The sequence below is a fragment of the Oenanthe melanoleuca genome, unplaced genomic scaffold (assembly GCF_029582105.1).
Source record: "Oenanthe melanoleuca isolate GR-GAL-2019-014 unplaced genomic scaffold, OMel1.0 S081, whole genome shotgun sequence".
NCBI lineage: Eukaryota > Metazoa > Chordata > Aves > Passeriformes > Muscicapidae > Oenanthe > Oenanthe melanoleuca.
Genome location: NW_026612730.1, coordinates 38911 through 55658, shown reverse-complemented (window position 1 = coordinate 55658; position 16748 = coordinate 38911). Strand labels below are relative to the sequence as shown.

The 16748-nt window shown below is 49.5% G+C and overlaps 1 protein-coding gene and 1 pseudogene across 1 annotated transcript; both read left to right on the top strand.

Annotated features, from left to right (window-relative positions):
• Positions 1–3972: 3972 nt before the first annotated feature.
• LOC130266548 (feather keratin Cos1-2-like) lies at positions 3973–5036 on the top strand. The gene is given in 3 exon segments (XM_056515798.1): positions 3973–4305; positions 4307–4408; positions 4718–5036. Coding segments are annotated over 3 exon segments (450 nt in total). The 5' UTR covers positions 3973–4275; the 3' UTR covers position 5036.
• Positions 5037–10740: 5704 nt separating this feature from the next.
• LOC130266547 (feather keratin Cos1-2-like) lies at positions 10741–11946 on the top strand (annotated as a pseudogene).
• Positions 11947–16748: the final 4802 nt, after the last annotated feature.

Below are 16748 nucleotides of genomic sequence, written 5' to 3'. Positions count from 1 at the left end.
ACCTTTTTGTGTGCAAAATGCAAAAAGCCAGGTCATTATGCAAACCAATGCAAATCAAAGAAACCTTTTTTTAGCCAGGGAAACGAAAAGACGAGCGCTGCGGGGTACAGCGCGCAGATACAAGCAGTACCCCAGAATCTGGCAATGACACAGGTTTCCTCAGGCAGCATGCAGCCAGCACCAGTGGCTAAGCCGGCGTGGATGTATACACCTCAGACACAGTCATCTTAGACTCTGACAGGGTACACAAGGTTCCTCTGAATGCCACTGGGCCTCTGGGCCAGGGGCTGAGTGCACTACTCATAGGAAGGTCTAGTGCCACTCTTCAGGGAATCTTTGTTCACCCTGGAGTTATTGATGCTGACTTCACGGGTCGAATATATGCTATGGTTTCTACGCCTTCTCCCCCTGTCACTATTCCGGCAGGAACTCGAATTGCTCAACTTGTGCCTTTTCATTCATCTGTTCTCAGGGCAGATCAACGAGATCGCAAAGACGGTGGTTTCGGATCCACAGGACCGCCACAAGTCTTTTGGACAATGAATATCTCCGATCAGCACCCACAGATGATGTGCACTTTGACCCTCTCAGGTGCCACCCCATCTCAGGTTCAACTCAGAGGTTTGATTGATACCGGGGCAAATGTAACGGTGATTTCTCTTTCTGCTTGGCCTCCCACATGGCCACTGACCCCTCTTGGCCAAGCCATTGCAGGCTTGGGAGGCACAACACAGACCTTCATCAGTCAGAGGCCTGTGCTGATCAAAAATATGGAAGGGCAGACGGCTACAGTCCGACCCTACATCACTGCAGCCCCTATCAACCTCTGGGGACGGGATGTGTTGGCAGCCTGGGGTGTACACATGGAAGCAAATTTTTAATTGGGGTCACTGAAATGAAGGGCAAAAATTATTTTATGATGCCTTTACAGTGGTTGACTGATACCCCTGTTTGGCAGAAATAGTGGCCCCCACCAAAAATTAAGTAGATAGCCCTTTGTCAATTTGTGACCATTTTGGTCATTGATTTGAAGGATGGCATTTCCACAATCCCCTTGTGCCCTGAGGACAGACCAAAATTCATGTTTTTACAGTGCCTGCAAATTCTGTGGTGGGACAGAGATATCAATTGAAAGTTTTGCCACAGGGTTGCCAATTAGCCTGACACACTGCAGCAGGCTGCAGCAAGCTTTTTACTCACCAGGTATACCGAGTGGATTCTTCCATTGATATCTCTGTGTTTATCAGCACTCCGGATTTACATCCTACAGGTATCATTGGCCAGTTACCTGGGAGGATGAGTCTGGTTTGCAATCGCTGGAAGGCCATGAGACAGGTTCTGCTCAGATAATTGAGCTGAAGGCAGTCACAATGGCATTCCAACAATTTTCTCAGGTACTTTTGAATTTGGTCAAAAAGTTTTTTATATAAACAGAAAAGGGGAGTGGCTGGTGAAGAACCACACAGCCGATTGGGAAAAGTTTTGTATACCTTCAATCACCTTACTGTGCCACAAGATTCTAATAATCTTGTTTTTGTGAGTTATTTCACTTTCTTACAGGCTGCAGATGATACATGCCTGCCTCATCGTTTGGGGAAGTGGGTATGCTTGCATCTCAACAGATACTGGGGTGCACTGCCTGCCTGCAAGGTGTGTCCGCCCTGACCTGCGACATCAGGGACAGAATGCAGCCGAGGCACAGTCTTCAAATGCTGAACAATATGCTGATTACCAGCCAGATGATCCCTCTGCAAGCAGAGGATGAGCATTCATCTGTTTCTTTGGAAATGTTTTAGCTTTAGTACATTGTTAAATGAGCTCTTTTGAAATATATTAAGAAATTATAAGTTTGGAAAATGGTGATGGGTTTTGCTATCAATGTTAGCACTGAGTTTCTCAAAAAGCACCAGATTTCCCTGAGTGCTTCAGGCATCCACAGATCTCCAGAGTGGTGTTTGTTCTCCTCCACGTAGGGCCCCCGTGGAGGACTACAAGCACTTCTTACTTTTCTTTTTTTTTAAAAACTATAAGAGGGACTTGTGGACGCCATTGAAGCCTCAGCATGAAAATGGCTAGGGCTTGAAACTTTTCTCATGCAGGGAAGCTCCCAGGCTGAGACAGTTTCTCTCTCATGCAGAGAAAGTTTTCCCAGGCTGAGACAGTTTCTCAGTTCCAGCCTGAGCCTTTCCCAGGGTGATAACGCTGGGGAAAAATAAAAAGGAATTAATAACAAGATTAACACCTGGGCTTCGATAATAAACAGTTCTCACGGTTTGTGAGAAAGTTTTGTTTTCTTCAATTATCCAATAGACTGCTGTTCTGTTTGTAGTTTGTGGAACACACTATAAGAATATGGTCCGCCGTTCAATAAACCGCTTCTTTAGCCACCTAGCTAGAGGAGTCCGTGTCGTTATTTTAGCGAAATACATCGCGAGTAGCGACAGTCAGGGGTCATCTTATTGTTTCATGTTTATTCAGTAACTAAGGATTGGTACCTCAAAAGTGGCTTTCATTTCAATTTCGTTCATGGTTTCTATATTCCCAGAATCTGAGCATTCATATTTGTAAGATTTTTCCTGTTTTATCTTACGCAACAGGGATCCAGTGAAATGCTGTCCCTGAATCCCAATTCCTTCTGCCTTCTGCCCCAGCTGCCAAACTTCAGCACTTTGACACAAGAGGGAAGGTCCATCACAGTGTGAAAAACAATTGGATGAATAAAATTTCAAACAGCCACAGAGTGGTCCAGGCTTAAGATAGGGGTGAATGTAACTATTAATAACTTAAAGAAAAATGGTATTTGTGGTCCTTCAGCAAAGACGGAATTTGCCCAACCTCCTCCTTGAAAGAGGAGCCGTGTTTTTCCCTTTGGATCCTGAATGATGTGGTGCTGCTTTCCTGGGTAGAATTGCTGGGAACACCTTTTTTTGGACGATCTGGAAGTCCTGCTGCTTGAGCACTAAAAAGAGTCCACAGATCTTGACTTTCCCAGTGCCACCCAGAACATCGATGCTATCACTCAGAGCAAGACAATATCTGTAGCCTGATCCCTTCAGTTCCATCCCCTCATTTGTTGTTGTAAGTTTTGGTGCCCACCTCACTCAGCACCAGTCTGAGTGGTAGCATTGGCCTGGAGAGGAAGAGACTGTGTCCCATCCCAGTGGACAAGTCTAGGAGATAAGGGCTGATGGGTGTGTCTCAAGCACGGAGAGCTGGATGCCCCTGGAGCCAGCCAAGGCTCGTGGGTGTGTTGGGTCTGGCTGAGATGCAGTTCATGTTCCCCACAGCAGCCCTGGCAGGGCTGTGCTCTGTGCTGGGTGTTACAAAGGTGTGGGTAACACTCAGTCCTTTGGCTCCTGCTGAGCAGGGCTCACACAGCATCAGCGCTGTCTCTCAACATTCCTTCCCCATCAGGAGCTGGGGGACGGCAAGATCCTGGGAGTGCATCAGACAGTTGACCCAAATTGAGTAAAAGGGATATTCCATGCCATATGACATGAACTTAAACACAACAGCTAAGCAAAGGAGAAACTAGTCTAGGCATTTGTAATTTGCAATGTTTATCCTCAAGGAACACCACTACATTTGCTCAAGCCCTGCTTCCTGGGATTTGGCCAGGTAGAAATTTCTGGTTGGATGAAAAAAAAAATAAAATAAGTGGCATTTTTCTTTTGTTTCTTCCCATTTACAACTGTGTGCATAATATTTTGGTTATGTATTTGCAAACAGTATTATCTTAAAATTCTAGTAGTTTTTTTCCTATATTCTCTTCCGTTTCACCTCAGAATGGAAGTGATGGAGTGGCTGGATAGTGCAGGCCATCCAACCAAGGTCAACCAAGCACAGCTCGTAATAACAACCAAGGATTGTCAGTAAGAACATGTTGTGAGAAAGTCCAGCGTGTGGCTGAAGCCCTAGAGAGGTAGGGCAGCAATTTTCTGAGAGAAGTGTCCTTGCTGTGTCTGGTGGAGAGAAGCAAAACGCAAGAAAGGGGAAGAGAAGGAAGGAAGTGGAGAAATGGACATGGACTGTTGACCTAATGCTGACCCAGTAGGGAGGAATCAAGACGTATCACGTGCCTGCATGGAATGCCACCAGACCATGATCCCAGCATTCTGCCTCCTCTGACGTGTTTATGTCCTGGAAATTCTTGAGGCTCTCATCCTGGCCCTAAAACTAAAAGGTTTTCAAACACAGAAACCATAAATGAAACAGCAGCAAAGTAGGAAACCAGGACACAGCCCCTACCATTAGCTGGCATGGTGCACATTTGACATGAGCTGGTCACAAAATTATGACTTCCACTAAGATGCCTCTGGGCCTGAGGCAGTGCAGGACTGCTATAAAAGGCAGCCCAAGTCTCTGTGCTCTCATCCACTTCTCTCACCTCCTCCTCCTCAGGAATCAGGTGAGTGGGAAACCTCTTCTCCTCCTGCTGCTGCTGCTGCTGCTTCAAGACCAGCTCTTTCCTGGCTGTAGGTCTCAGCTGACAGGGGCTGTCACAGCCCAGGGCTGGGAGCTGCTTGTGCTGGGAGAGTGCAGGGGAGAGAAGGTCTTGTGCAGACAGAGAGAGGCTGGGACATGGCTCAGGTGGCTCCTGGGCTTTGAGCTGGGCAGTGCAATGTGGGCCAGCAGGTGCCTGGGCTGCAGGGTGTTTGGGTGCAGTGCTGCTCCTCATGTGTCCTCACTTTCTGCTTGTACCTTCCTTCTATCCTAGGTGCTCCTGTGACCCCGAGCCATGTCCTGCAACCCTTGCTGCCAGCCCTGTGGCCCCTGCCCGCTGGCCAACAGCTGCAATGAGTGCTGTGTCAGGCAGTGCCAGAGCTCCCACGTGGCCATTGAGCCGCCTGTTGTGCTGGTGACCCTGCCTGGCCCCATCCTCAGCTCCTTCCCACAGAACACTGCCGTGGGATCCTCCACCTCTGCTGCCATTGGCAACATCCTCAGCTGTGGTGGAGTGCCCATCAGCTCCGGGGGCTTTGACCTCTCCTGCATCACCAGCTGCTATGGTGGCAGCAGATGCCGTCCCTGCTAAATCTGCTGGCAGTGCCCTTGGGAACATTGGGGTCTGGAGTGAAATACCTCAGCACATGGTACTGAAATGAAGACGGATCTTTGGAACGTTGTATATTTAGGCTGTTTGGTTTTTGTTGCTTTATTGTACTATCTATTCTTTCCCTTCCCTCTGTTTCTTCACTCCCACGCAATGCCAGCCCTGTGGGACCTGTTCTTACCTGTGCAGGCCAAGCAGACAGACATCCCTCTGGCATTGTAGTGGCTGCAGTTTGTGCCCTCTGTGAGCCTCCGCATCTTCTTCTTAAACTCAATAAAATTGTTTTTGCATCCAAACTCATGCCTCTAAGTTTTCCTTCCTTCTCTGGAAACACTTCCTGTGAGCTCAGAGGAAAAGCTGGTGAAAGCAGAGGGTGAGAAAACATGCAGCTGATTTTGTTTTGTACCCATTCTCTTGGTGCTCAAAACACATTCCACAGACAGTGCTGGCTCACCTAGAAGAATGCCATGAAGATGCATCTTTAGAAAAAATAATCCAATGCCTTTCTGAAGAAGGAAAAGCAGAGTGTGTCATGGCTTCACTTCTCTGGTCTGGACAGAGATAATTTCATTCTCCATGTGAAACCATGACCAGGGTTTTCATAACCAACAGGAGGAGAAGTGGTCTGAGCAGCCAGGGAGGCCCAGTGTCCCAAGTAAAACTCCAGAACCTACATGGGGCACCCTGAGAACATGGATTTCTATCAAATCATTGAGCAGGAAAGACTGTCCAACATTTCTACAGCTGTGCCCACAGAGCCAGGGGCACTGACACATTGCCAGCCTGCCCAGGTGCGCACAGAGATGAAGGCAGACGCACAGAGCCCGGCACACGTGCACAGGCACATGGCCAGGGCGGCTGCACACAAGTGCTCTGCCCTGAGCACAACCATCCCCAGCCAGGCCAGAGGCTCTCAGGGGCTCTTCCCACCAGGGCACAAGCACAGGCATGTGCAGATACTCGCACACACTGGGGCACAGCCACACTGCCACACACATCACTGCTCATGGCTGAGCACACGGGCCACAGGCCATAGCAAGGCATGGCACTGAGGAGATGCTGGGGAGCTCTGGTCCAGAGCTGCTCCAGAGCACACAAAGCAGGACACATGCTCAGGCAGCAGAGCTACACCAGGCTCAAGGTGCGTGCAGGGTAATGGAGGAAGGCAAAGAAGGATCATTAAAATGACAAAGCATATTGTGGGGCCATTTGGTGCTGGGCAAATGACTGGAAGGTCGTGGAGCAGATGAGGACAATGCAGTCAGCAGGATTTACAAGAATCTGGCAGCATTATAAATGTCCACCACAGTGTCCCAGGCTAACATCACCTGATATCCGTTGGATCACTTCTGCATTTAGTTCATTTCTTCTGCCCACACTGACACATCCTTGTCCCCAGGAGACCTGGAATCTCCCATACCAGCATTAAGAAGAAGTGTTTTTGAGGGAATGGATATGATGTAAGACAGGAAATGCAAAGTCAATGTAGAGGGGAAAAACCAACTCATGCCATACCATTCCCAGAGATGTTTACGTTCATTTGGGATCATGCAGGAATATCGTCACTCAAGCAGCATGAACTGTGGGCCCTGAGGCACTTTGGGGCCAGGATAAAAGGCAGCCTAACTTGTGGCTCTGTCAACCACTTCTGTCACCTCCTTGGGAACCAGGTGAGTTGCAAGCCCCTTTCTCCTCCTCCCTCTCTAGAACAGCACTGAGCTTTCCAGCCCTTCTTCCTGCCCCTTGCTCTTCTGGGAATGTTCTGCCATGGTGGTGGTGTGGGCAGAGGGGAGACCGTGTGTTGTGGGCAGAGGCTGGGGCTGGGCTGAGGTGCTGATTTTCATGGAGCCCAGGCAGGAGCACGGCTGGGCCTGGCTGAGCTGGGAAGGAGCGTGCTGGGCTCAGGCAAAGGATGCCCAGTTTGGGCCTGCACAGCCTGGAGCTGGGCAGGCAGCAGGGCCTTGTGTGGTTTGGGGTGCCTTGCGGGCTGTGTCTGAGGTGTGCGTGTGCTCTGCTTGCTCCCTGCCCTGTGTGCCAGCTGCAGCGCCAGGCTCCAGACATGTCCTGCCCTGAGAAGTGCCAGCAGTGCCAGCCCTGCAAGCCTTGCTGCCAGCCCTGCGGCCCCTGCCCGCTGGCCAGCAGCTGCATGAGTGCTGTGTCAGGCAGTGCCAGAGCTCCCACGTGGCCATTGAGCCGCCTGTTGTGCTGGTGACCCTGCCCGGCCCCATCCTCAGCTCCTTCCCACAGAACACCGCCGTGGGATCCTCCACCTCCGCTGCCGTTGGCAGCATCCTCAGCTCTGAGGGAGTGCCCATCAGCTCCGGGGGCTTTGACATCTCCTGCATCACCCGCGGTTGTGGTGAAAGATGTTGTCGTCCCTGCTAAAGATGCTGCTGCCAACATCCTTGGGCAAGAACCTCCAAAGTCTCAGAGCCCACTGCTGGAATGAAGATAAAGTTTTGGAACAATGGATTTAGACCTTTTGGCTATTACTTCCTTCTTCTGCTCCTCCTCCTCTCTCTTCCCTTCCTTTCCATTCCCCACCACCCAGTGCCAGCCTAGTGGGACTGTCTGCTCCCCCTCTATTCCTCTCTCTATCTGCAGCCCAGGCCGCTGGACACGCCCTTTGCATCTTTGTGCTTGCTCCCGGTGCTGTCTGTGACCTAGCTGCTTTTCTTCTTTAGACTCAATAAAGATCTTTTGCATTCAAACATGGGCCTTGTATTTCTCTTTCATCCTGGGACAACTCTTGCAGTCTCCTCAGGAGTGCCATGAAAAAGCAGAGAGTGAGTCTGATTTCTATGGGTTTTCCATGTGCCTTTTCCATTGGAGCTGCCAAAGACATCCCTGACAATGAGGGTGGTGAGGCACTGGAAAAAGGTGCCCCGAGAAATTATATATTTGTCATTCCATGAAGTCTTCAAGGCAAGGTTGCTCAGGAATTTGAGCCACTTGGTTTGGTGGATGCAGTCAATGCCTCTTTTGTGGAGCGGCTGTGGATTTGAAAATGAAATAAAAATGATCTTTAGATCCCTTTGCATCCAAAATGAGTTGACACAGTCACCCCACTGAAATAACCACCAAACCATGGTGGAAAGAAAGAGTAAATTTTTTTCCCATATCTCACACCATGGGGAGGTTGAAGCAACGCTTGGGCAGAGATGCACAAGTGGGAGCATTTTCCTCCTTAGGTTCAGTCCTTGCTGGCACAGCTCGTCTTTGCTGCTGTGCCAGAGTTGGTCCGTGAGTGGGACTCCAAGCCTCTCATACCACCAGCATTGTTCCTGTACAGATTGTGCTTCTTGAAACACAGGATGAAAGAGCTGCAGGCAACCTTCATATTTTTTTTGGATGCTGTTGGAGCTGTCTTTGTCATACATGGGTGGAGCTGCGGGAGTCTTTGTGGTGGGATAGACGGTCCTGGACAAAACTCAAGTGCTCTGTTGAAGCTAAAGCTTACAGTTGCAGTTTATTATAAAAGACGCTGCTAGGGGCTGCCTGGCACAGCCCCAGAGCAGGACAAAAAGAGATAAAAGGGGAGAGAGAGAGAGAGAGAGAAGAGGGACAAGAGAGCAAAAGGAGAGAGTAAAGAGTGAAGAGGAGGAAAGAAGACAGTGATTTCCCGTTTACAATACAATAAATCTTCTTCTATGATGAATATTCTAATTTCTACTAACCAATGTAATACAATATACAACTTCTTCAGCATTTACATACAGCCTATAGAAATCCTTATATTAGCATAATCTGTTACATTTTAAACTCTAAGCACAAGTTCTTGGACCCTGGCAAGTCTTTCTGTAACCTTTGGTCTTGCTGTGTGGCAGAGGGCATTGCTCTATTAAGAGGGGATTACCTTCAGGGGTCATCTTATTTTTTCATGTTTATTCAGCAACTAAGGATTGGTACCTCAAAAGTGGCTTTCATTTCAATTTCGTTCATGGTTTCTATATTCCCAGAATCTGAGCATTCATATTTGTAAGATTTTTCCTGTTTTATCTTACGCAACAGGGAGCCAGTGAAATGCTGTCCCTGAATCCCAATTCCTTCTGCCTTCTGCCCCAGCTGCCAAACTTCAGCACTTTGACACTAGAGGGAAGGTCCATCACAGTGTGAAAAACAATTGGATGAATAAAATCGCTAAGAGTCTCAAAGTGGCCTAGGCTAAAGACACGGTTAAACGTAACTATTAATAACCTGAAGAAAAATGGTATTTGTGGTCCTTCAGCAAAGACGGAATTTGCCCAACCTCCTCCTTGAAAGAGGAGCCGTGTTTTTCCCTTTGGATCCTGAATGATGTGGTGCTGCTTTCCTGGGTAGAATTGCTGGGAACACCTTTTCTTGGACGATCTGGAAGTCCTGCTGCTTGAGCACTAAAAAGAGTCCACAGATCTTGACTTTCCCAGTGCCACCCAGGACATCGATGCTATCACTCAGAGCAAGACAATATCTGTAGCCTGATCCCTTCAGTTCCATCCCCTCATTTGTTGTTGTAAGTTTTGGTGCCCACCTCACTCAGCACCAGTCTGAGTGGTAGCATTGGCCTGGAGAGGAAGAGACTGTGTCCCATCCCAGTGGACAAGTCTAGGAGATAAGGGCTGATGGGTGTGTCTCAAGCACGGAGAGCTGGATGCCCCTGGAGCCAGCCAAGGCTCGTGGGTGTGTTGGGTCTGGCTGAGATGCAGTTCATGTTCCCCACAGCAGCCCTGGCAGGGCTGTGCTCTGTGCTGGGTGTTACAAAGGTGTGGGTAACACTCAGTCCTTTGGCTCCTGCTGAGCAGGGCTCACACAGCATCAGCGCTGTCTCTCAACATTCCCTTCCCCATCAGGAGCTGGGGGACGGCAAGATCCTGGGAGTGCATCAGACAGTTGACCCAAATTGAGTAAAAGGGATATTCCATGCCATATGACATGAACTTAAACACAACAGCTAAGCAAAGGAGAAACTAGTCTAGGCATTTGTAATTTGCAATGTTTATCCTCAAGGAACACCACTACATTTGCTCAAGCCCTGCTTCCTGGGATTTGGCCAGGTAGAAATTTCTGGTTGGATGAAAAAAAAAAAATAAGTGGCATCTTTCTTTTGTCTTTTCCCGTTTACTACTGTGTGCACAATATTTTGGTTATGTATTTGCAAATAGTATTATCTTAAAATTCTAGTTGTTTTTTTCCTATATTCTCTTCCGTTTCACCTCAGAATGGAAGTGATGGAGTGGCAGGATAGTGCAGGCCATCCAACGAAGGTCAACCAAGCACAGCTCGTAATAACAACCAAGGATTGTCAGTAAGAACATGTTGTGAGAATGCCCAGCATGTGGCTGAAGCCCTAGAGAGGTAGGGCAGCAGTTTTCTGAGAGAAGTGTCCTTGCTGTGTCTGGTGGAGAGAAGCAAAACGCAAGAGAGGGGAAGAGAAGGAAGGAAGTGGAGAAATGGACATGGACTGTTGACCTAATGCTGACCCAGTAGGGAGGAATCAAGACGTATCACGTGCCTGCATGGAATGCCACCAGACCATGATCCCAGCATTCTGCCTCCTCTGACGTGTTTATGTCCTGGAAATTCTTGAGGCTCTCATCCTGGCCCTAAAACTAAAAGGTTTTCAAGCACAGAAACCATAAATGAAACGGCAGCAAAGTAGGAAACCAGGACACAGCCCCTACCATTAGCTGGCATGGTGCACATTTGACATGAGCTGGTCACAAAATTATGACTTCCATTAACATGCCTCTGGGCCTGAGGCAGTGCAGGACTGCTATAAAAGGCAGCCCAAGTCTCTGTGCTCTCATCCACTTCTCTCACCTCCTCCTCCTCAGGAATCAGGTGAGTGGGAAACCTCTTCTCCTCCTGCTGCTGCTTCTGCTGCAGCTGCTTCAAGACCGGCTCCTTCCTGGCTGTAGGTCTCAGCTGACGGGGGCTGTCACAGCCCAGGGCTGGGAGCTGCTTGTGCTGGGAGAGGGCAGGGGAGAGAAGGTCTTGTGCAGACAGAGAGAGGCTGGGACTTGGCTCAGGTGGCTCCTGGGCTTTGAGCTGGGCAGTGCAATGTGGGCGAGGAGGTGTCTTGGCTGCAGGGTGTTTGGGTGCAGTGCTGCTCCTCATGTGTCCTCACTTTCTGCTTGTACCTTCCTTCTATCCTAGGTGCTCCTGTGACCCCGAGCCATGTCCTGCAACCCTTGCTGCCAGCCCTGTGGCCCCTGCCCGCTGGCCAACAGCTGCAATGAGTGCTGTGTCAGGCAGTGCCAGAGCTCCCACGTGGCCATTGAGCCGCCTGTTGTGCTGGTGACCCTGCCTGGCCCCATCCTCAGCTCCTTCCCACAGAACACTGCCGTGGGATCCTCCACCTCTGCTGCCATTGGCAACATCCTCAGCTGTGGTGGAGTGCCCATCAGCTCCGGGGGCTTTGACCTCTCCTGCATCACCAGCTGCTATGGTGGCAGCAGATGCCGTCCCTGCTAAATCTGCTGGCAGTGCCCTTGGGAATATTGGGGTCTGGAGTCAAAGACCTCAGAACATGGTACTGAATTGAAGATGGATCTTTGGAACGTTGTATATTTAGGCTGTTTGGTTTTTGTTGCTTTATGGCACTATCTATTCTTTCCCTTCCCTCTGTTCCTTCACTCCCACACAATGCCAGCCCTGTGGGACCTGTTCTTACCTGTGCAGGCCAAGCAGACAGACATCCCTCTGGCATTGTAGTGGCTGCTCTTAGTGCCCTCTGTGAGCCTCCTCATTTTCTTCTTAAACTCAATAAAATTGTTTATGCATCCAAACTCATGTCTCTAAGTTTTCCTTCCTTCTGTGGGAACTGTTCCTGTGAGATCAGGGGAAAAGCTGGGGAAAGCAGAGGATGAGAAAACATGCAGCTGATTTTGTTTTGTACTCATTCCCTTGGAGCTCAAAACACATTCCACAGACAGTGTTGGCTCACCTAGAAGAATGCCATGAAGATGCATCTTTAGAAAAAACAATCCAATGCCTTTCTGAAGAAGGAAAAGCAGAGTGTGTAATGGCTTCAGTTGTCTGGTCTGGACAGAGATAATTAATTCTCCATGTGATACCATGACCAGGGTTTTCATAACCAACAGGAGGAGAAGTGGTCTGAGCAGCCAGGGAGTAAAGTAAAACATTGAACCTACATGGAGCACCCTGAGAACATGGACTTCTATCAAATCAATGAGCAGGAAAGACTGTCCAACATTTCTACAGCTGTGCCCACAGAGCCAGGGGCACTGACACATTGCCAGCCTGCCCAGGTGCACACAGAGATGAAGGCAAACGCACAGAGCCCGGCACACGTGCACAGGCACACGGCCAGGGCGGCTGCACACAAGTGCTCTGCCCTGAGCACAACCATCCCCAGCCAGGCCAGAGGCTCTCAGGGGCTCTTCCCACCAGGGCACAAGCACAGGCATGTGCAGATACTCGCACACACTGGGGCACAGCCACAGTGCCACACACATCACTGCTCATGGCTGAGCACACGGGCCACAGGCCATAGCAAGGCATGGCACTGAGGAGATGCTGGGGAGCTCTGGTCCAGAGCTGCTCCAGAGCACACAAAGCAGGACTCATGCTCAGGCAGCAGAGATACAGCAGGCTCAAGGTGTGTGCAGGCTAAAGGAGGAAGGCAAAGAAGGATCATTAAAAAGACAAAGCATATAGTGGGGCCATTCGGTGCTGGGCAAAGGACTGGAAGGTCGTGGAGCAGATGAGGACAATGCAGTCAGGAGGATTTACAAAAATCTGGCAGCATTATAAATGTCCACCACAGTGCCCCAGGCTAACATCACCTGATATCCATTGGATCCCTCCTGCATTTAGTTCATTTCTTCTGCCCACACTGACACATCCTTGCCCCCAGGAAACCTGGAATCTCCCATACCAGCATTAAGAAGAAGTGTTTTTGAGGGAATGGATATGATGGAAGACAGGAAATGCAAAGTCATTGTAGAGGGAAAAACCAACACATGCCATACCATTCCCAGAGATGTTTCCATTCATTTGGGATCATGCAGGAATATCGTCACTCAAGCAGCATGAACTGTGGGCCCTGAGGCACTGTGGGGCCAGGATAAAAGGCAGCCTAACTTGTGGCTCTGTCAACCACTTCTGTCACTTCCTTCTCCTTGAGAACCAGGTGAGTTGCAAGCCCCTTTCTCCTCCTCCCTCTCTAGAATGCCATTGAGCTTTCCAGCCCTTCTTCCTGCCCCTTGCTCTTCTGGGAATGTTCTGCCATGGTGGTGGTGTGGGCAGAGGGGAGACCATGTGTTGTGGGCAGAGGCTGGGGCTGGGCTGAGGTGCTGATTTTCATGGAGCCCAGGCAGGAGCACGGCTGGGCCTGGCTGAGCTGGGAAGGAGCGTGCTGGGCTCAGGCAAAGGATGCCCAGTTTGGGCCTGCACAGCCTGGAGCTGGGCAGGCAGCAGGGCCTTGTGTGGTTTGGGGTGCCTTGCGGGCTGTGTCTGAGGTGTGCGTGTGCTCTGCTTGCTCCCTGCCCTGTGTGCCAGCTGCAGCGCCAGGCTCCAGACATGTCCTGCCCTGAGAAGTGCCAGCAGTGCCAGCCCTGCAAGCCTTGCTGCCAGCCCTGCGGCCCCTGCCCGCTGGCCAGCAGCTGCAATGAGTGCTGTGTCAGGCAGTGCCAGAGCTCCCACGTGGCCATTGAGCCGCCTGTTGTGCTGGTGACCCTGCCCGGCCCCATCCTCAGCTCCTTCCCACAGAACACCGTGGTGGGATCCTCCACCTCCGCTGCCGTTGGCAGCATCCTCAGCTCTGAGGGAGTGCCCATCAGCTCCGGGGGCTTTGACATCTCCTGCATCACCCGCGGTTGTGGTGAAAGATGTTGTCGTCCCTGCTAAAGATGCTGCTGCCAACATCCTTGGGCAAGAACCTCCAAAATCTCAGAGCCCACTGCTGAAATGAATATATAGTTTTGGAACATTGTATTTAGACCTTTTGGCTATTACGTCTTTCTTCTGCTCCTCCTCCTCTCTCTTCCCTTCCTTTCCATTCCCCACCACCCAGTGCCAGCCCAGTGGGACTGTCTGCTCCCCCTCTATTCCTCTCTCTATCTGCAGCCCAGGCTGCTGGACACGCCCTTTGCATCTTTGTGCTTGCTCCCAGTGCTGTCTGTCACCTAGCTGCTTTTCTTCTTTAGACTCAATAAAGTTCTTTTGCATTCAAACCTGGGCCTTGCATTTCTGCTTCATTGTGGGACAACTCTTGCAGTCTCCTCAGGAGTGCCATGAAAAAGCAGAGAGCGAGACTGATTTCTATGGGTTTTCAATGTGCCTTTTCCCTTTGAACTGACAAAGACATCCTTGACAATGAGGGTGGTGAGGCACTGGAAAAAGGTGCCCCGAGAAATTATATATTTGTCATTCCATGAAGTCTTCAAGGCAAGGTTGCTCAGGAATTTGAGCCACTTGATTTGGTAGATGCAGTCAATGCCTCTTTTGTGGAGCGGCTGTGTATTTGAAAATAAAATAAAAATGATCTTTAGATCCCTTTGCACCCCAAGTGTTTGAGTTGACAGAGTCGCCCCACTTGAACAACCAACAAACTGTGGTTGAAAGGCAAAGAGTAAATTTATTTCCACACCTCACGCCACGGAGGAGGTTGAAGAAACGCTTCGGCAGAGATGCACAAGTGGGAGCATTTTTCCCCTTAGGCTCAGTCCTTGCTGGCACGGTTCCTCTTTGATCCCGTGCCCAAGTTCATCTCTGAGAGGGCCTCAAAGCCTCTCATACCACCAGCATTGTTTCTATACAGGTTATGCTTTTTCAAACACAAGATAAAACAGCAGAAGGCATCCTTAAGAGTTTTTTGTGATACAGTTGGAGCTGTCTATGTCAGACACGGGGGGAGCCACTGAAATGTTGTCCCAGAATCCCAATTCCTGCAGCCTTCTGCCCCAGCTGCCAAACTTCAGCACTTTGACACAAGAGGGAATGTCCATCATAGTGTGAAAAACAATTGGATGAATAAAATTTCTAACAGCCACAGAGTGGTCCAGGCTTGAGACAGGTCTGAATGTAACTTTCAATAAATAAAGGAAAATGGTATTTGTGGTCCTTCAGCAAAGACGGAAATTGCCCAACCTCCTCCTTGAAAGAGGAGCCGTGTTTTTCCCTTTGGATCCTGAATGATGTGGTGCTGCTTTCCTGGACACATTTGTTGGAAACATCTTTTATTGGACATTCTGGAAGTCCTACTGCTTGAGCACTAAAAAGAGTCCACAGATCTTGACTTTCCCAGTGCCACCCAGAACATCGATGCTATCACTCAGAGCAAGACAATATCTGTAGCCTGATCCCTTCAGTTCCATCCCCTCATTTGTTGTTGTAAGTTTTGGTGCCCACCTCACTCAGCACCAGTCTGAGTGGTATCATTGGCCTGGAGAGGAAGAGACTGTGTCCCATCCCAGTGGACAAGTCTAGGAGATAAGGGCTGATGGGTGTGTCTCAGGCACAGAGAGCTGGATGCCCCTGGAGCCAGCCAAGGCTCGTGGGTGTGTTGGGTCTGGCTGAGATGCAGTTCATGTTCCCCACAGCAGCCCTGGCAGGGCTGTGCTCTGTGCTGGGTGTTACAAAGGTGTGGGTAACACTCAGTCCTTTGGCTCCTGCTGAGCAGGGCTCACACAGCATCAGCGCTGTCTCTCAACATTCCTTCCCCATCAGGAGCTGGGGGACGGCAAGATCCTGGGAGTGCATCAGACAGTTGACCCAAATTGAGTAAAAGGGATATTCCATGCCATATGACATGAACTTAAACACAACAGCTAAGCAAAGGAGAAACTAGTCTAGGCATTTGTAATTTGCAATGTTTATCCTCAAGGAACACCACTACATTTGCTCAAGTCCTGCTTCCTGGGATTTGGCCAGGTAGAAATTTCTGGTTGGATGAAAAAAAAAATAAGTGGCATCTTTCTTTTGTTTTTGCCGGTTTACTACAGTGTGCACAATATTTTGGTTATGTATTTGCAAATAGTATTATCTTAAAATTCTAGTTGTTTTTTTCCTATATTCTCTTCCGTTTCACCTCAGAATGGAAGTGATGGAGTGGCTGGATAGTGCAGGCCATCCAACCAAGGTCAACCAAGCACAGCTTGTAATAACAACCAAGGATTGTCAGTAAGAACATGTTGTGAGAAAGTCCAGCGTGTGGCTGAAGCCCTAGAGAGGTAGGGCAGCAGTTTTCTGAGAGAAGTGTCCTTGCTGTGTCTGGTGGAGAGAAGCAAAACGCAAGAGAGGGGAAGAGAAGGAAGGAAGTGGAGAAATGGACATGGACTGTTGACCTAATGCTGACCCAGTAGGGAGGAATCAAGACGTATCACGTGCCTGCATGGAATGCCACCAGACCATGATCCCAGCATTCTGCCTCCTCTGACGTGTTTATGTCCTGGAAATTCTTGAGGCTCTCATCCTGGCCCTAAAACTAAAAGGTTTTCAAACACAGAAACCATAAATGAAAAAGCAGCAAAGTAGGAAACCAGGACACAGCCCCTACCATTAGCTGGCATGGTGCACATTTGACATGAGCTGGTCACAAAATTATGACTTCCATTAACATGCCTCTGGGCCTGAGGCAGTGCAGGACTGCTATAAAAGGCAGCCCAAGTCTCTGTGCTCTCATCCACTTCTCTCACCTCCTCCTCCTCAGGAATCAGGTGAGTGGGAAACCTCTTCTCCTCCTGCTGCTTCT